General features: G+C 36.8%; 1 protein-coding gene across 1 annotated transcript; it reads left to right on the top strand.

Moving 5' to 3' along the window:
• The first annotated feature begins 3,213 nt into the window (after positions 1 to 3,213).
• On the top strand, positions 3,214 to 19,581 carry ALB (albumin). The gene is made up of 15 exons (XM_032400530.1): positions 3,214 to 3,342; positions 4,251 to 4,308; positions 5,378 to 5,510; positions 7,026 to 7,237; positions 7,803 to 7,935; positions 8,448 to 8,545; positions 9,916 to 10,045; positions 10,960 to 11,174; positions 12,346 to 12,478; positions 13,855 to 13,952; positions 14,995 to 15,133; positions 15,716 to 15,939; positions 17,373 to 17,505; positions 18,133 to 18,199; positions 19,412 to 19,581. Exons 1-14 carry the CDS (start codon positions 3,264 to 3,266, stop codon positions 18,172 to 18,174), a joined length of 1,827 nt encoding a protein of 608 aa, XP_032256421.1. The 5' UTR covers positions 3,214 to 3,263; the 3' UTR covers positions 18,175 to 18,199; positions 19,412 to 19,581.
• Positions 19,582 to 21,110: the final 1,529 nt, after the last annotated feature.

Consider the following 21,110-nt stretch of genomic DNA (forward strand, 5'->3'; position numbering starts at 1 on the left):
TTTATTTCCAGGAGAAGGTAATTCAGAAGTAGTAATCTATTTCAGAGGGAGATAGCATTAAGGACTGGACTAAGAAGATGGCCAGCTAGAGGGAAACCTGGTTTGAATGACTTGCTGAGAACCTTCTGGCATCCAGAAGGTAGTAGAAAGGTATAGGTTTAAGGTTATGATTAAGGTGACAAGGAAGTGAGGGACTAGTCCAAGGAGATGTTTCATATGCTTGAAAACTGTGCCTTTTCTATCCTGTCAAAAAACAAAACAAAACAAAACACAGGACAAAAGGGATTAAGACTCAGATTTAATTTCCAGTTATATTTCAATTGAGCTATTTTTTTCTCTTCTAAATGATCAGTATATTATTATTTTTTCCATATGAAGTAATTTTCTTAACCACTCACTCTTTTTAAACTTCTCCCACAAAAATGGAAAAATGTTTAAAAGTCATTGGAGCTAGTTTCCTATTTACTTAGAAACTAGATTCTGTAGGCCATACTTATAACTCCTGGTTTAAACATTTACATTTACTCGCATGCCAGAGTCCTTTGATGACTAACTTTGATGACATAAGAGTTTAAAAGCTTGAAGAACAGAAGATTTAGAAATAATTAACAATTTTGTGGCTTTATTTCTTTCAGTATAGAATGTACGTGCAGAACTAATAGAAGATAAATATAGGAACTCTTACTTTGGGAATCCACAAAATGTAAATGTTCAAGGGTTTCTTATTAATTAAGATGGATTTTAAGCATGTAGATAATGTTATGAATTAAATGTTTTAATTTCTTAACCATCTATTAATATCTAATAAGGATACATCCATGGAAACTCCTTATTGACACTGTAAGGGAAAATTCTTTCAGGTGTTTTCAATTTTATATTTGAGATTATGAGATTGAAAACTATGGGATCTTCATTAAATATAGGAAGATCAATTCTAAGTTTCTAGAACAATGATGAATTTGATTTTTTTTGGTGTTCTATATTTAGCATTGTATTACAGTATAGTATTGCTGTACAAAGTAGATGGAGAGACTAATATTATTTTCATTTGTTAAATGAAAGAACATGCACAAAGTATATGTGTGCATGACAAAGGCCTGGTTTTGTGAATAAGCAATACAATTACGTTCAGTGATAAGGACAGCATGTTTGATCAGGCCTTCCCCAAGGATTTATATAAAGAAAAAGCTAGGGTTGGACACTGACTTCAAATAAAAGATGCCTACTCTTTCTCAGAAGCCAAAAAAATTAAATATAATTTACGAAAAAAAATTATTTTTTCTATTTAAAAAGTTAGAAAGCTAGGATAGGATCCTTTTTTTCTTTTCTAATATAGGCTTTCAGACTTAAATAAAATAGTTTTCTCCAATGGGAATAATTCTGCAGGCAGACATTCTTTTATTTCTGTTCATCTGTGGCATAAAAGATAAGTCGGACTCCATTATTAGGACTCCCTTGTGCTGCTTAGGAAAAGGCCATCTATCTTCATCTATCTATCTATCATCTATCACCTATCTATCTACCATCTATTACCTATTATCTCCTATCTTCTATGTATCTACAGTCTCTTCTGTGTTTATTTAATTAGCACCCATACCTGAAAATGACATAAAATAAAATATGATCATAGAAAGTATATTTCTTCCATCATGTGACTGAAAAAAAGTAATGCTTCTCTTCAGTATTTGTTAGTGTCTGTGCCTCTGTGCCATAGGGCACTTGACTGACAGTTTTGACTGACTCAGTTGTTTCATTAAGTGAAATGACCGGCTTGAAACTAATTATTGTTTTGTAGTATCAGAGAAAGTCAATTTTCCTACTGGTTGAAATCTGTGGTTCTTTATCTTTAAAGCAAAAGGGCAGAGATAGAGTAGCCCTTCATAGGTAGACATCAGAATCTTGGGTGGGGAGAGTAAGGGAAGCAGTTTGAAAAAATGTTTTTGATAATCATCTTTGGTTCGCTTTGTTTTCAGACATAATGTTAAATTTATTTTGAAATAAAAAAGTAACATTAAAGAAGAACATGTGACGTTTTCATTAAAAAGGAGAAAGGAAAAAAGTGTGAAGAAGGGATGGAAAGAATATGATAACTGGTGAAGGTTTAGGATTCTTACAACCTCTAGAGGTGTAATCAAGGCTCAACCTACATTTTTTTTAAGTAAGCTCCATGCCCAGTGTGGAGCCCAACATGGTGCTTGAACTCACGACCCTGAGATAAAAATCCAAGCTGAGATCAAGGGTCAGACACTTAACTGATTGAGCCACCAGGACGCTCCTATCCTATATATATTTTTATGGCAAAGATTGTCATTACTGTCATTGCGTCCATTTTCTTTTCTTTTCTTTTTTTAAAGATTTTATTTTATTTATTTATTCATGAGAGACAGAGAGAGAGAGAGAGAGGCAGAGGGAGAAGCAGACTCCCCGCTGAGCAGGGAGCCCGATGTGGGACTCCATCCCAGGACCCTGGGATCATGACCTGAGCCGAAGGCAGATGCTTAACCATCTGAGCCACCCAGGCGCCCCCATTTTCTTCCCCATGTCTCCTTAACTGAAAATTCCACGAGATATGCCTACATTACATCTAAGTATCCTACCAGAGGACCTGAATCACATGTGGGCCAGAGCTGGGATGGGAGTGTGGAACTTCTGAACATCCATTTTCGTTGTTATTCTTAGTTTGCATTTGAGGCAACATCAGCTTTTTTTAGACAGAACAATTTTAGGAGAGTGAAAAAGACATGGGAGGCTTCGTGTGTGTGTGTGTGTGTGTGTGTGTGTGTGAATTTTTCATTACTTATTGACAAAAGCATACCTGGAGTTAATAATAGATACAGTTCAAACCTTAGCTCTTTTAGTAAGTCTTATTTTCAAGCTAAGTCATTGGTTTGGTTAGAATTTTGCAAATATTAAAAACTAAAATGTCAAATGGTAAATCACAGATAAAGAACATGGTAATGAATAATAGGGACAAATTGTTTAAACTCTTATGTAAAATTTGATAAGGTGTTTTACATAACTAATGAATTGACAAGGTCTTGTGGAGAAAACAGGTCCAGATGGCAAACATACGCAACGGATTTAGTCAAACAATTTTTTTGGCAAGAATAATATGAATTTTGTAATCAGTCGGGGGCCAATGAAATACAAAGATGAGTCTGGTTAATAATCTACAATTATTGGTTAAAGAAGTATATTAGTGCAAATTTCCCTCTGTTCGTCCTACCTGTTCTCTTGTATCAACCCCACAAGCCTTTGGCACAATGAAGTGGGTAACTTTTATTTCCCTACTCTTTCTCTTTAGCTCTGCTTATTCCAGGGGCGTGATTCGTCGAGAAGCACGTAAGAATTCTATTTTCCTATTGTTCAGCTTTTACTTTATTTTCCTAGTGAGAGAAAATTTTAGAAAACCCTGCATCTTTAAAGAAGTGTTTTCTTTTAGCATTTATTTCTAGGTGTGATGATATTTTGTATTTGTGATCCCTCAGGAAGTTATTTTTTTTTTAAAAAAAAGATTTTATTTATTTATTTGAGAGAGAGAGAGAGCAGAGAGAGAGCACCAGTGGGGGATAGGCAGAGGGAGAGGGAGAAACAGACTCCCCGTTGAGCAGCCCAGGACCCTGAGATCATGACCTGAGCTGGTGGCAGAGGCTTAACCAACTGAGCCACCCAGGCGCCCAGGAAGTTATCTTATTAATACATTTCTAACATCCTAGGTGAAAAAAAAATGGTGAGAATTGATTTAGTAGCTGTAACTTCCTTCTGCACCTGAAAGAACTTAGACAGAGTGACTTAAACTTCACAGAATATAGTTGATGTTAGAATTCATAGCTCCACATTCCCAAAGGCTATTGCACCTTGATTTATAAAAAACAAAAACCTGTGTTGTTCATCTTATAAACAGAACTTGTATTTATATTTTTCATTTCAGACTGTCCTCCCAGAAGCTGTTAGTAGACACCACAAGAGCATTAGATCTTATCCAAGTCTGAATATAAAACTAAAAGTATTTAACGATTTTAATGATTTTTCAAATAGTACCATCAGTGATTGAATAACTCATCTGTTTAAATGCAGAAGAAATAGTTCATCATCATCTCAAGATATTCTGTAGGGATCTGAGGTCAATATTTTGGAGCAAATGAATACCTAAGTCACATGAAGAAAAACACAAAAAGTAACACCATAACTAAGTTGTTTTCTTCAGAATGTAAACAAATCTGTTTTGTTTTTTCTTTTCTCCTCTCCAGAACAGAGTGAAGTTGCTCATCGGTACAATGATTTGGGAGAAGAACATTTCAGAGGCCTGTAAGTTAAAATACTGAACAGTCAAATTTAATGTTTCTAATAATGTTGGTTATTACTCTGAAGTTCTTATATTCCCTTGTCATCAGAGTCCAGCTTCTAGGACCATCCTATCCAATAGAATTTTCTGCATTGATGGAAATATTCTATATCAGTGCTGTTCGGTAAGGTAGCCACTGGCCACATGTGGCTAGTGAATACTTTAAATGTGGCAAGTGCAACTGAGGGTCAGAAGTTAAAGTTGCATTTAATTTTGATTTATTTAAATCTATGCAGCCATGTGTGGCTACTGGCTACCGTATTGGACAGTGTAGCTCCAGAACGCCTCCATAACCTGCTGGTAAGAAAGACTTTAATATATGGTTCCTTTTGCAGCTCACTTACTAAATTCCTTTACCTAGTAAATAGGTCTGTGGTTTCTTGAGAGCATTTTAATATTTCTTAATCTAGTACAAAATGAGAAAACAGTTTAGTTTTTAAAGGTCAATCTCATGCTACAGCCTGATTAAATGAGAGGTGTGTGTGTGGTTTTTGTTTTTTTGTTTTAAATAGTCAAAGGGCCTATGTAATGTCCCTAGTCTTAATGATAAGATATATTTAGAATACATTTCGCTTGCCTGCTCTATGTTTGTGCATCTACTGACACGCGCACACATGTGTTTAAACATGGTGTAAATACATGTCCTCTTTGCTCAGGAAGCCACATATGCGTGTTTAGGCTTCAGATAACAGCTGATCTGAATAGACTTTCTGGCTAATAGTGAGGTGTCTAAAATGTAGAACATATACAGACAGTTTGTTGTCCAGCGTAGCAAGCTACTTTATATTAACATTTCACCATGTTACATTTTTCTTTTTTAAAAAAGATTTTATTTATTTATTTGAGAGAGAGAACACAAGTGGAGGGGAGGGGTAGAGGGAGAGGGAGAAGCGGGCTTCCTGCTGAGGAAGGAGCCCAATGTGGGGCTCGATCCCAGGACTCTGAGATCATGACCTGAGCTGAAGGCAGAAGCTTAACCGACTGAGCCACCCAGGCGCCCCATGTTACATTTTTCTATGTCCTTTGTTTCAGGGTGCTGGTTGCCTTTTCTCAGTATCTCCAGCAGTGCCCATTTGAAGACCATGTGAAATTAGCGAAGGAAGTGACTGAGTTTGCAAAAGGTTGTGCTGCTGACCCGTCGGGGGCCGACTGTGGTAAATCCCTGGTAAGTACATTCTGAGTTTGAGTGTTATTTCTTCTTTTTGTAAGTAGTCCTGATTATTTCAAAGGAAGAGCAATCCCACTTTTGTTTCCTCAATTATGAATTTGTAAGCAACTCTCAAAAGTGAGGGTAGCCATTATTTCTTCTATGACACAGATGTTCGAGCTATACCCACAGTTTTAAAGACATTTCTTTATGAAGACCACACACAACAGTAACAGTGCCTTTAAATGGAAATTTATGATTTGTAAAAGTCTCTTTTTAGAATTTGAAGTTTGATTTCTTTTCATTGAGGCTAACAGTGAGAGCGTGGTTTTTATCTTCCGGAGACACTCATCTGATTTCTGGGTTGATTTTGTTTCTTTGGTAAAATAATAGTACAGTTATATAGTCCTCATTTTAGGGATAGTTATATTTTTACATAGAATAAAAAATCAGGGCATTTATTCACTTTGAAGGACTTTGAAATTTTGGTATTTCCAGTAGGTGTTCAATTCAGGGAGAGGTTTATGTTTCTCTCACCACTCAGACCTGTATATACCTTTCCAGGGCAAGGCCAGGGTTTATGTATCACTGAAATCTTTCCCCCTCTTATTTCTTTCTCTCTATGTATCTCTCCCTCAAGGTAGAATCAGTACTTTAACTCGATATTTTTAACACAGAGTTAGCGCTGTAAACATGAATTTTAAAAAATATTTTTTTGGGGAAAATTAATAAATTCCATCGTCAGCAGTATTATTTTCCCTGAAGATCCAATTACTTTCATAATAAAAATTAATGGGGACAGGAAGAATACATTTAATGGAATGTGTTTTGAGGCAAATGTTTCTAGACTAAAAAAGATCTATATTTTAACATAATAAATAATATACAGTAAATTGTGTTACTCAGTTTTTGAATGGTACCTACTTAAAAGTTGGACCTTTCGGAAAGAAGCAGATCAAATGAGAAACTATCTGAATACTTTCTTCCCTAATGTGAATTCACCTGCAACTTAGAGGATTATTTTCCCTTGATTTTTTTTTTTTAAGATTTTATTTATTTATTTGACTGATGGAGACATAGCGAGAGAGCGAACACAAGCAGGGGGAGTGGGAGAGGGAGAAGCAGGCTTTCCGCTGAGCAGGGAGCCTGATGCGGGGCTCGATCCTAGGATCCTGGGACCATGACCTGAGCCGAAGGCAGACGCTTAAGGACTGAGCCACCCAAGCGCTCCGATTTTTTTTTTTTTTTATCAGCTCTCCTAGCCTGTAGCGTGAGGTAGAAATAGGAGCCGTGTTCATGGCTTCGCGCTGCCGTTCTGTTGTACCCACCCTAAGGAATCGGGTGACGGTCAGTTCTTACGAAAATCCCATGGATGGTCAAATCAAGGGAAACTCTAAACCTGAGAAAAAAGTGTACGTGTACATGAGTTCCCAACCAAGGCTTAGCGATGCTTTCAATTTTTTATACTGTTCTTTGGGTACAAAGGAAATAAAATACCCCCCGGTGACCCGAAGCCTGCTCTCTTCCACCTAGCACACGCTCTTCGGAGACAAACTGTGTACAGTCGCCTCTCTTCGCGAAAAGTATGGCGAGCTGGCTGACTGCTGTGAGAAACAGGATCCTGAAAGAAATGAGTGCTTCCTGACTCACAAAGACGATAACCCCGGCTTCCCTCCGCTGGTGACCCCGGAGCCGGACGCCATGTGCACCGCCTTTCAGGAGAATGAACAGAAGTTTCTGGGAAAGTAAGTCCTCAGATCTTTACGCTTCAAAATGAAAAATTACGACAAAGGTCGAGACTTATTATAGGCAGTTCTACAATAAAAAACATTCTGGACATTAAGGCTTAGAAGCGTTTGTTCTAATGACAGTTTTCAAAGCAGTAATATTTGATGCCACAAAATTCTCCATGGTGAAAAGAATTGGATCCAAGATCTTTTGGAGTTCATTGAAACAGGACGTGATCTGTGTAAGAAAAACAGAGATTGGCCTGTGTTAAAATATTATGAAGATATGTATTTATTCTCAGAATTGATTTCATCTTAGTCAAAAACATTGCATTACCAAAGTTTATTTTATATCTATGTGTGTGTATATGTGTGTACATATATATAAAACATATATATGTATGTACACAATTTATATATAGAAGTTCAACCTTTCACTGACTTCTAGAATGACAAAGGCAAGGTCATCATGTGCAAATTGAGAGTAACTGGTAAATTAGATGAGAAGGTTGATTACAATGGTTCCCATACCACTGTTCGCTATAGAAAAGTGACTGCCTGTTTTTCTTTTTTGAAAATGTAGATACCTGTATGAAGTTGCCAGAAGACATCCTTACTTTTATGCCCCAGAACTCCTTTACTATGCTCAGCAATATAAACAAGTTTTTGCAGAATGCTGCCAAGCTGCTGATAAGGCTGCCTGCCTGACACCCAAGGTATTCCCCAGAAGAATAGGAGGAGCAATTCATCATCAAACCTCAGACTTTGAGCATCTTATGGCTAGATTTAGGGAATTCATGTCTCTGATACAAAGTCCTTTACATGGTCAAAAAAAACCCTTCCTCCCTCTTCTAGGGAGTTTAGTGATGTTGGGAGAGTTGGTGGAGGAGGGGTGGAGATAAATTATATGCAAAATTAAGAAGTCAGCAAAGTTATATTTTCTGGGATGTTAGTGGACTCTGTTCTTCCACATTTCCTGTCAGCTCCCTTTTCCTTGGCAATGTCTCCACTCCGGTTCTTAACTACCTAGGGGCTTCCACTAGGACCAGACTGATTTTGCTCCCCCTGCATTGCAAAATAATTATTTGCCAATAATGGGCACTTGGGAATTTAGGTGTAAATTATCTCTTTAAATTTTAATTTGGCACAGTCTCATCTGAACTAATGAAGGGGTGTTTTGTATAGAATTTTCCTTTTCTAATTTTTCCAAAATCATTTCTTTTTGCAGATTGATGCTTTGAGGGAAAAAGTACTGGTTTCATCTGCCAAAGAAAGATTCAAGTGTGCCAGCCTCCAGAAATTCGGAGATAGAGCCTTCAAAGCATGGTATTTTAAACTTAGTTTGAATCTTTATAATGATGTAAATGGTTATGGTTCAGTTGACAAAAATGTACATTTATATGGCATTTTATGTGGTGCTTTTGCATACATCTTTCTGGTTGTTTTGAAGGTAGAAATTTAACAGTGGTGAAAATCAGAGCATCAGTGACAATTCCTCATTATTTTTTATCATATTTTTTCTAGGTAGTCACAGAATTTATAGGGTATTTTTTTTTGTCATTCTAGGACGGGATTTAAACTCCCACTTATTTAGAAAGACTAGGGACCTTATTCTAATGATCCACTCTTTTTATAGAGCAGTCGTGAGGGTCTTCTTAATTTCTTAATTTTATCCCCCCAAACAGCACCAATTATCTGGAAATGTTTGTTCTTTTATGTTCTGATAATTAAATTTAGCCATCAGGGTTAGTTCTCCTTTTCTCATAGCTCTAGCTCTGTGGTTAATCCCTTGGTTTTGTCTGGGTCTCTGTTTTTATATTACTTAGCTGGTTCTAGGAGCATCCTTCAATTTCTAAGCCAAGAAAAATCCCCTCCCCCACCGCTCACTTGCTAGTCAACAATGAATCCACAGCAACAGGAGATAAAATGAAAATAATAGACATCCTGTAAACTCTCTAGAAACCATAGTTTGAGCTATCTTTGCCTGCCATCCCTACCCCCTACACAACCACCAAGATCAACTACCTAAATCAGTAAACAAAACAACCCCAACATGAAATGATATGCGGTTAAAGAGGCTGTGATTGGTTTGGGGGAAGAAGCAGCTTTGATCCGATTAGGAGACGCTGACATGATTTGGGAAAGCATGTGGATTTTAGCCTTTTCCATGTTGTCAGAAAGCTTAGATGCTGTGCTGGATCAATGTCTTGGTTCCAGTTTATAAAAGGCTTTCATATGGATTAACTAATTTAATCCTCACATCAGTCCTGCAGTTTAGCATGCTGTTGTGACCAAGTAGAGGCTGAGGGTCAGAAAGGCTACGTAACTTGCCTAGTGTCCCAATGCTAATGAGTGATAAAGCCAGATCTAGAAGCCAGGTCTGGGTTCTAAACCTGATGGCTCTCCACGTGTTGCCTCTTTTTGAATCTCTCTTTGATTTCCACTTTTATGAATCACTGGCCTTCTATCCACCACACACACTCTTACAATGGCTAAATCTGCCCTAAGGAAACATTTTACCCTCAGATAACCATGTGGTTCAGAACTAGCAGTAAAGTAAGGACAAATGGATTTCACAAATTATATCTATATGCTATTTTGTCCTGAAATTTCGTGTTATAAGTACTATTTTCCTAATGCTTTGACATAAAATATTGCGTGTTAATCACGTTTTCATGGGGGAATTTTCTTTTTAGGTCGGTAGCTCGCATGAGCCAGAAATTCCCCAAAGCTGACTTTGCAGAAGTTTCCAAGTTGGTGACAGATCTTACCAAAATCCACAAGGAATGCTGCCACGGTGACCTGCTTGAATGTGCAGATGACAGGGTAAAGAATCCGCAGTATGCTCTGTAGTAGCTTACATGCTTCAGTTGGTAGGATGAATTTGCTTAGTATTATCCTCGAAGCCGGCAGTGGGTTGAGATTGTATTCTATGCCCAATCTGCTCACTTCTTTCCCGGCTTTGTGGTACTTTTTTTTTCTTAACCTGGCTTCCCACTCACCAAATGATCTGACAAACACATTCACTAATTTGTAACCCTTTCAGTCATATTGTGAGAACAGAGGCTTACACTGAAGTAGGATGGCTGCTACAAAGGGAGATTTCTAAGAAGACATTTTTGGGAGGTGGGTGGAGTTGGAGAAGGGCTACTACCTGCAGAGATCTTGGGAAATTATGTAGTTCGTTGCCCCCTTTATATTCTCTCTCAGTTAACCATCTGTGTTAACTAGACACATATTTAGCATGATATCACTTTTCTCCAAACTTAAAAATATGGCCAAATACCAGCATCATAATCTCTCAGGATACTTTCTGGAAAATTTAAGGCAAAGATTTTACATGTGTAAGTAGGACCTGTGACTATGGTCTTGACTAATTATCGAAAGATCTCTCACATTTTATTTAGTTATTTGGTTTCAAAATGCCTGAAGGGACTATTTGGAAAAATAGTACTGAGTTTTAATTTAGAAACTTAAGTGCCTTGACAGTCGAGATATAAAATTAATAATAACCGAGATGGGTCCCTGTTACTGACCATTTTTTGTAATTAAGTGGAAATATTTTAGTAGTTCTGAGTCTCTAGTCTTAGGAACATGGACTGAAAGTATTTATAGAAGTCATGTTTTATGTGTATGGTCTTAGAATACAATAAACATGTTTTGCCAACAGAATAAAGGTCTGGGGAGAAAGTGCAGTGATGTCAATTTACATTGAAAAATTTTTATCAACTCGCTTATAGGCGAATCTGGCCAAGTATATGTGTGAGAATCAGGATTCAATCTCTGCTAAAATGAAGGAATGCTGTGATAAGCCTTTGTTGGAAAAATCCCACTGCCTCACTGAGGTGGAAAAAGATGAGTTGCCCGCTGACCTGTCCCCGATAGCTGCTGACTTTGTTGAAGATAAGGAGGTTTGCAAAAACTATCAGGAGGCAAAAGACGTGTTCCTGGGCACGTAAGTGGATCAAGAATAATCCTTCCATAGCTTTTATATGGCCTCAGGATTCAGGAAGATAAACTAGGCTTTCCTTTGACATTGCTACAATTTCCATGTTGTCTACATGCTTCTTTATCCTTCCCTCTCCTAGCTTTTAAATTTTGGGGGAAAAATTAATTAGTTTAAAAAAATTATTATAAACTAATTCATGCTTATGGCAAAAACTCAATCAGTAGAGAAGAGAATAGAGAAGGGAAGAGAAGAAATAAAAGTTTCTATCTTTATTCCTGCCCCATTCATTTTCTCCTTAGGGATATTCCTGGAAATACCTCTAGGAACATTTTGTGTATACATAAATTATAGACATATTATTCCTTCATTTATTCATTCAAAGAATGAATTTACTACAATAGATATGTGTGAATATACGTAATACATCTTTATATCTCTGTATTTCTGGATCTATTTACCTGCCATTTATTTATCTATATAAGGAAGTATAAGAGGAAGTATGCAGTCTGCTACCAGGTGCTTTATATTTGGTTGAACAGACCAGGAGTACAGTAGCATGGCAGGGCAGCATGAAATTAAGTGACAAAATAAATGATTATATATAGTCAGTAAGTGTGGTGATAAACTTTGCATTTTTATTTTTGGATTATAATAGTGTAATGTGCCCTAATATATTTTACATAATTGTGTACCCTTCAAGATTTCACTCCTACAAAGAGGTGAAAGAACAATTCAAGAATTCATCTCTATTTATCTATCAGAACCCTTTTGAGGTATAGTCCAAATTATAAAAATATACATAATAATAACAGGTGTCACTCATCAAACATTTAATATGTGCCAGACAGCGTGTGCTTTGCATAGATTACATCATGTATTTCCCACAAACCACCTTATGAGATCGGTAGTGTTATTATCCACGTGCTACAGAGAAGGCAACTAAGGCTGTGATGGTTTTAATAAGTTGCTTAAGGTGATATAGTAAACTAAGTGGCAGAGGCAGGATTTGAATGCAGGTAGCTTTAATTCTGAACTGCAACCCTTTAGCCACTAATCTTCCCTGCATGGGGTCTAGTCAAATTCAGACCTGTGGGAGATGAGTTACTCTTGAGGTGAGTTATGTGATCTTTCTTGCTCCTTTACCCAGCGAAATCTATTTTATTTTCATCTGAATTAGGTTTTTGTATGAATACTCAAGAAGGCATCCTGAGTACGCTATCTCTTTGCTGTTGAGACTTGCCAAGGAATATGAAGCCACTCTGGAGAAGTGTTGTGCCACCGATGATCCTCCTACTTGCTATGGCAAAGTGGTAGGTTTCTTAAAGGGAAACAGTGTAGCGCTCCGGCGGATGATCCATTTTTTTTTTTTTAATTTTATTTTATTATGTTATGTTAGTCACCATACAATACATCATTAGTTTTTATGTAGTGATCCACGATTCACTGTTTGAGTGTAACACCCAGTGCTCCATGCAGTATGTGCCCTCTTTAATACCCATCACCGGGCTAACCCATCCCCCCAACTCCCTCCCCTCTAGAACCCTCAGTTTTAATAATGAGAAAGAAAAGTAACCCAAGAATGTGAATTGCTACATAGTGCAATTTAGATCTTTTCTTGACATGGTTTCAATCCTGTGCTCTTAAACCTTACAGGAAAAAATAGCTTTAAATGGAATGGTTAATAAGACCTAGAAGAGTCTAGAAAGGAAAGATCTGAAGGGAGCAATCTCTAATTTCACAAAATCTTGACGATGCTTTTTCTCTTTTTTACACTCCTGAGGACAAAATAATTGATAAATTGAAATGTTAGTTAAGAGACTTAACTTAGATATAAAGTTAACCAGGTTCCAAGATTTATCAAATATCAAGAATTAGCATCTTAAAGAAGATTGTGAAATCTATTCATTTAGAATATTTTCAAATTTCGGGGGAAAAGTGTAGGAATTGCTTTACAAGTCATTAAGGAGAGGAAACCTTGAGGATTTTTGCCATATTTAGCTATGCTTTAAGAGGATTTTAACATGTTTAAGATATTTAGCACTCCCAGCATGTGTAGTGGTTTCCAAACTTCAGAATCACAGGAAAGTAATTCTTTCCTCTATCAAGAACCTACTATATGCCAGGCACCAGACTAGAGCCGATGACCAAGGTAAAATCTCTTATCTCAGGGAGCTCAGAATCCAACTGGAGAGAGGGCTTAATAATAATGATACAGTCATAGTCATCATTTATTAAGCTTTTATTATCTGCCAGGCATTGTTTTAATTTCATTAGCTCAGGTGGTTTGTAGAACAATTTTCGAGGTGAGTACCATCTTTATGCCCATTTTCTTTCTTTCTTTTTCTTTTTCTCCCTTCTTTTTTGTTAATCTCCATTTTAGTGGTGAGGGTTCTGCAGCTTGGAGATAGGAGGTATAATTACACAATTAGAAAATGAGTCAGATGGCCCGGCTCGAACACCAGCAGTCGCACTCCACAGCCTGAGTAGTCTTAATCTCTTATACTATACACCCTTGCCAAATAAAATAAACAGTTTGGACATATTATGATAGATTTGGCATCAAAGATCTAATTACATGACTTTGGGCAGAAAGGAGGGAGGATCTCATTCTGCCTAGAGTGGTGAAAAAGAACCTGCATGTGGTCCTCGGGTGGAATTCTGTCAACACAATTCTTTTATCTTTCAGCTTGATGAATTTAAACCTCTTGTGGAAGAGCCTCAGAATTTAGTCAAAACAAACTGTGAACTTTTTGAAAAACTTGGAGAGTATGACTTCCAAAATGCGTAAGTATTTTTGTTTATCAGCTGATTTTTTTTCTTGATCAATTTGTAATTATTTAAGACTTAATATATATACCACCTATGATAGAAATTTTAATCATGAAAATACAGTATATACTTCTAATCTCTTTCCATCAAGAAAGACTAGAGAGGGAGAAATAAAATGGTTAGTGGGATGGAGAAGCTTATATTTGAGTGTAGTTTAAAAAATTGGCCTCTTGAGATCAGGAAGGAAAATAGCAAATGGTGGAATATAGGAACTGAGGATGCCCCTTGAAGGTTAAGGAATAGCTTGTGGGCAAACAAAATGCAGCAATGCTTTACAAAGGAGGAAATGGTAGCCTTTGAATAATAGTAGCTCAAGAAGTAATATATAAGCTGACAGACTAATGTCCTGATCCACATAGAGTCTTATCTACGGAGGTAAAGATAAGAGACACATCATTCAGTAGATATTTATTGTTTGGTTTAAATATGTTACCACTCTTCTAACTATGGGTGCTAGGGATAACAAGAGTGAACCAGATATCATCTTTTCCCTCGAGTAGATTGTAGTCACACATGACTTTCAGTGGTGATTGGAATTCTTAGTATGTGATTATTACGTGCTAGATACCATGCCAGGTTGATTGCATACTTTATTTTAATTTAATACTTGCACCATCCCTATGAGTCAGATATACTTTTTCCTGTTTTATAGATGAAAAAACTTACACATACCTTTCAAATTTAGCATGGTGTTGATATATATTAAGACCTCAGTAGGTTTTATGGAAAGAAAGAAGCAATAAATAAATATATTAATGTCACTGAATTATAATAAGTCACTTTCCTAAGATGATACAGCACAGCTGGAAACAATGATAAGCTTAACTAGTTACTCAGGACAAGGTCTTCCCCCATACCATTCAACCAACCTGGAGACAAAGGTAATTTTATGGATGGAAAGTCATTTTAGTTAATTTTGCCTAAGTGTTCTCTGCTTGACCTACTATGTTAGAGAAAGACATGCCTGGCTGAAAACACATGAACTATTTTGTTACAGGCTCTTAGTTCGTTACACCAAGAAAGTACCCCAAGTGTCAACTCCAACTCTCGTGGAGGTCTCAAGAAAACTAGGAAAAGTGGGCACCAGGTGTTGTAAGAAACCTGACTCAGAAAGAATGCCCTGTGCTGAAGACTATGTGAGTCATTTAAGTATAATAAGTGAATAATGATGAATTTTTGCCTTTAGGTAAGGACAAAGCTAACTTTCAGAAACAGGGGTGAATTAACATGTGTGTGCATGCACGTGTGTGTGTATTTGGTAGTGGCAGCCAGGACTTGGTCACCTATATTATCTTGAATGAGGATTTGTATAAGATCCCCAAAATGATAAATTGACAAAAATTCCATGAGTTTTCAATGTTTCATCCTGGCATTTAAAAAACCTTTCATATTCTTTGGAGTCTTTTAAAAATATGTGTCCATATAAGACTGTTTCATTCCCACTCCAATACATATCTCAGGACTCACGTCAAATTATTTCAATCAATTATTTTCTCAAGGGAACTATTATTAAAATGTAGACATAAAGAGAAAATACTTTAAAAAGTCCCTCATTATCTGTAGTTCTAAAGTGAAGCAAATAACTTCCTCAAATCAACCTTGGATTCAATATTGCTAGTTAAAATATAACACGTCTTTTGGTCCATTGGAAAGTAGGAGTTCATGGAAAACTTTTATTATCCTTCTTTTGAATGTCTGGTCTCCCACCTGTCCTTTAGCTGTCCTTGGTCCTGAACCGATTGTGCGTGTTGCATGAGAAGACCCCAGTGAGTGAGAGAGTCACCAAATGCTGCACAGAATCCTTGGTGAACAGACGACCATGCTTTTCTGCCCTGGAAGTTGATGAGGCATATGTTCCCAAAGAGTTTAACGCTGAAACATTCACCTTCCATGCAGACTTATGCACACTTCCTGAGGCTGAGAAACAAGTCAAGAAACAATCGTGAGTACTATTTCATTATTGTAAGCATTTAGAGTCTTGAGAGTGAGAATTTTAAGTTGAAATGGGTAACTTTTTCTGAAGTAGTGATTATATTCTTTAGAAAATAGTATTTAAGTATTGGTGTTAGTAAGCTGATAAAAATGTCAAGAATAAAATGGATAACTTTTTGTTTTCTTAGCAAAAAACCTCTATACTATAACCTTGCCTACAAATCATTCAGAATAATCTTGTGGCTAAAAGCTACAGTGGAATAATGTCTTAACATAAGTCCAGTAGAAAAATATGAACGATTAACTGATGCATTTATGCAAATAGCAAATTAGTTAGTAGAAATCATAGGAGAATTTATTTCTAGGCATGAATGGTTATTTTAAGTTTGTTCTATGGCAACCCACAGGCAAGGCAAATCCTCAACATATAACTTTTGAGAATGGAACTTGGGTGAAAAACATCTAGAAAAATGAGTTCTGAGGCTTGACACCCTATTGCTGTCACAGGGGTTAGAAATGCATGAAATTTAGCACCATAAATTTATCATCTCAGGGATTTTAATCATAGCCATAGACTTGTGAGTAATATTGCAAAAACCCCCTCTCCCTCTAGCACTATTATCTCTGTGAATGTCAATGAAAGAAAACCACCAGCTCCCATAAGTTTGGATAGTTTTATTACCTATGGCCTCCCCAGTATTAACTGAATGGGGTAAATTTCACAGACCAAATATAAAGACTCTCAGGTTAGAAATTTTTTAATGGAGTCCAACAAGATAGTTAAGCTTTTAAGGATCAGTTTAGCTCTTAAATCACTAAAAGTTCAATTCGATGTGGTATAACTCTTTTTTTTCTTTTTACTATGGCATAATTTCTAAAATCTGAATAACGTATAAATACAATGACATCCTTTCCAGAGACTTACCGAAAAGAGATCTATTGATTTATTGAGACTTATTGGTACTAGAGATGTTAAGCAATTTACATTGATTATCTCATTTGATCCTTCCACCAACCCTATGAAGGTGACTTTTATTGTCCTCATTATGCAGATGAGAATATTAAAGCTTATAGTGGTAAGCCTGGGCCTCAAGCTCAGAGTCGCCTGGCCAAGACTCATAATCTCCAACAATACTACCACTGTCTTTACCATCTCCACTTTTCTTTTTCCTTTTTTTAAAAAGATTGAAGTGTAGTTGACATGCAGTGTTAAATTAGTTTCAGATGTACAACATAGTGGTTTGACAAGTCTATACATTATGCTGTGCTCACCACAAGTTTAGCTGCCATCCGTCACCATACAATATGATTACAGTACCACTGACTATATTCCCTATGCTGTGCCTTTTAATCCCGAGATTTACTCATTCCATTACTTTCTTTATGTAAGTAAACTTTTTTTCTGATTTTTGTTGTTGTTGTTTTGTTTTCATTCAAATGCAGTGCACTTGCTGAGCTGGTGAAACACAAGCCCAAAGCAACTGAGGAACAACTGAAAACTGTTATGGGGGATTTCAGAGCCTTTGTAGAGAAGTGCTGTGCAGCTGAAAACAAAGAGGCCTGCTTTGCCGAGGAGGTACTGGAGTCTCTTCATTGCAATATGGCTAATTTCCTTTCTTGTCGCATTTGATCTGACCAGGGCTTAGGGGTTTATATATCTGAAGGACACTCTGTACATTCCGGACCAGAATCTTATTCCACATACAAAATTATCTGACTAAATTACTTAAATAGCTCTCGTTTTTTTTTTTTTTAATCTCCTGCTGCACTGGAGTATATTAGTAAATCTTCATAGTATTTGCTCTGTTTCCAAAGTTGTGATGTTTATGAATATAGAGAGAAATATTTGTAAGGCTCAAGTCTTTGAGCCAAACATTAATTTATTGAAACATGTTCTTGAAAAATGCTGGTTTGTGATTTGGTTGAATCTGAGTTTGATTTTATAGGTTAATGAAGGAAGTTTATATTTAAATGTCTGAATCATTTATTATTCCCTCTGTGACTTGAGGGTAATATTTTTATTCCTTTGGGAACAATGGGTGTCAGTAAGCTTCCTTGTAGAGATTCTAGTACTAAACTGGAATTAAAGAATGTGATTCATGTAAAATTAGTTTGTAATTACAAGTGGCTGTATAAGTATCAACTTTTCATCTTAATAGTAATGCTAATATTTTCCCCAAATCTGTCATTTCTTGGTATTCAGGGTCCAAAACTTGTTGCCACAGCTCAAGCTGCCTTAGCCTAAAAGAACACCATCACAAGCATCTCAGGTAACTATACTTTGGATTTTTGTTTTAAAAAAGTAATTATAATAGTTACTATTAAAATAACAAAGGTTGACCAATCATTTACCAAGAGCCATATAGACCAGTGCCAATCACTGTTCTGAGATCTTTATATGTATTAACTTACTTAATTCTCAAAATAGTTGCCTAAGTTGAGTGTCATTATTTTTCCCATTTTTCAGATGAGAACATGAAGGCACAGATAGACATGGGTTCCATAATTTACCCAAGGACCACCCAGCTTGTGAGGGGTGGAGCCACAATTCAAAATTCAAACCAAAGCTTGAGAGTTAACCAGTGTCCTGTTCTGACCTAATGTGACACAGTAGACAGAATCATTCAACTGAGCAATGGCTTAGCAGTGGGGTTTCTAGGTATTAGGCTGGACCATAGGAAAGTGCATTTTTTAAGGTAAAAAACAGTTGAATAGCAACGATTTCACATGGTTCAATCGAACAGCCCAGTAACAAATTAATTTCATTGGAGAGTATGACAGATCTGCCTTATGTGAACTTGCACTTTGTAGTGAATAACTTGCTACTGAGGCCCACTTTAAAATTTAAATCTTTGAACATAAACATGTTTCACCCATTTTGGTTGTAATATTTTGTGGGAAATTAAAAAAGATAGTATCAACTCTCTTTTTTAAAACAAATTGTCCGACTATTTTCTAGCATGAATTATTTTCATATTTTCCAAACTCTGAGGTCTGTTCCCACTATGAAGTTTTCACTTACTCTTTGCCCACCTGATAATACCTACATATTGTGCATTCAAGTGAGGAAGCAACTTCGTATCTCCTGTAAATTTGATCTTTTCAAAATGTGATTTGTTTTCATCCTAAATGGCAAGATTTTCTTCTGAAAGGTCTTTGAGAGACACTTGTTTTATTGGTAATTAATTTAGGTAAGAAGTAGGTGTTAAGCAAGTGACTCTGAGGAGTGATGATGAAAAGCTTGGGACTTTGAAACCTGAGGAGCTGATGACATCAGTGACAAAGAGAGGACTTTACAATATTATTGGTGTGTCCTCTCCCCCAGCCCAACAGAAGAATTCAGAGTCCAGGACAGGCTGAATGATTTTCTTTGGTGGAAATTGCAGGAAGACAATCTAAGCAATTCAACATTTATTTGAATAGATTTCAAAAACTCATACCATTTTACAAACAGTACTTATATTTGTCTTTTTGTCTTTCAGCCTGCCCTGAGAATAAGAGAAAGAAAGAGAAATGAAGACCTAGAGCTTATTCATCTGTTTTTCTTTTCTGTTGGTGTAAAACCAACCCTCTGTCTAAAGAACACAAATTTCTTTAAACGTTTTGCCTCTTTTCTCTGTGCTGTAATTAATAAAAAATGAAAAGAATCTAACATTATTGTCCAGGACTGTTATTTTTCACAGATGTATTGCCATCCTGGAAATTTTGTAGGTTTTGTGAATGTCCCACTGTTCTCTCTTTTCCCACTTCAGTCTAGTTCTTTAGGGGCTGACTGATCAAAAGAAACATTAATGATCTTCTGAGTTATGGATCATAAACATGCAAAGGAATATTTTAACATTATCATAATTCTGATAAAAGAATGAAAACTGGTATAGGCTTTTCCTTACTAAGGACTAAGAAATGTGAGGGACAAAGAAGATAGAGATGATTGTAAGGATGGTTAATTGAACTGGAAAAAAAACACTGAGCCTCAAAAAAATGTAAGGAAGTTTAGGATGGCAATACATGAACAGTGTAAGAAGCTTAACCAGGTTGGAGAAGCCTTGTTGGAGGAGGGAATCAGGAGATCTGGACGAAGGTACAATAGAGAGTGAGCAAGATGTAGAAGACTGAGGGAGCTCAAGAGTTGGCATGTAAAATGTTCTTGTAAGAACTGAGATGTTACACTCAAAACTGAGCCTCTTGTCCCTGTTCCCAGAGGTAACCACTGATATCAGACAATTATCTATGAATTTACATACCTAAAGTCATTTATAGCCTTATTAATTTGTGTATTTTAGAAATTTTTATAAAATTGGTTTCATATGTACCTGCCATTGACAACCTGCTTATTTTTCCCTAATAATGATGCTTTATAGTTTCATTTTAAGTATGATGCTTGCAAAAGGTTTTGGTACCAAGTTAAAAAAGTCTCCTTCCATTTTTGGAATGTTGCATCCCCTAGCCCCCCAACTCCCTAACCCTACCCATTCCCACCTACCACCCATTTTAACCTCACTGCTGACTATATCAAATACTTTTCCACATTGGATGCAATCATCACAAAGGTGGGAGGGAGCCCGGAAGGGGAGAAGTGGAGATGGTAGGCACTTCGTCAAAGACCCTGGAGACAGATCTAGAAAATTTTGAGTAAGATGTTTTCACAGAACTGGACCCACACAGGACCAGGTCTGGGTGCCCTGTCTGGATGGCATTGTCACTCAGCCAGCGAAGGGGGACTTAAAACTTTTGGAGAAAGATGCTCCAAAACATAGAACTCTCAGAGTTCAGCTTCCCTGCTTCCTGAGGGGTCAGATTCCCCTGGGGAGCTCAGACATTTGAATCTGAGTGGTCTGGGAGCCCAAGGCCTGCTCTACATCTGACAGGGCAGCCTGGCAAGCACATTATTCTGGCTGGGTGGCTGTTGCAGTACGCCTTTGCTTCACAGTGCAGGAATTTGGGCCACCAGAATGGTGCAGACACACTAATGTGTGTGAGAGAGAGAGAGAGAGAGAGAGAGAGAGTGTGTGTGTGTGTGTGTGTGTGTGTGAGAAATGCTCTTCTCTTCCTTTCATATGAAGGAGCACATGATATTCATATGATTTATTGCCAGGGATGTTAGGATTGAGCACATGGTTAAGGTAGTGTTTGCCAGGTTTTTCTACTCTAAAGTTACTATTTTTCCCTTTTCATACTCTA

Source organism: Phoca vitulina, unplaced genomic scaffold, assembly GCF_004348235.1.
Source record: "Phoca vitulina isolate PV1807 unplaced genomic scaffold, GSC_HSeal_1.0 scaffold3, whole genome shotgun sequence".
In the NCBI taxonomy this organism is placed as follows: Eukaryota; Metazoa; Chordata; class Mammalia; order Carnivora; family Phocidae; genus Phoca; species Phoca vitulina.

Coding starts and splice junctions, on each gene's coding strand:
- ALB (XM_032400530.1), top strand. CDS start 3,264: ATGAAGTGGGTAACTTTTATTTCCCTACTCTTTCTCTTTAGCTCTGCT. Junction 4,309..5,377: donor GAAGAACATTTCAGAGGCCT/GTAAGTTAAAAT, acceptor CCTTTGTTTCAG/GGTGCTGGTTGCCTTTTCTC. Junction 12,479..13,854: donor CTACTTGCTATGGCAAAGTG/GTAGGTTTCTTA, acceptor TTTATCTTTCAG/CTTGATGAATTTAAACCTCT.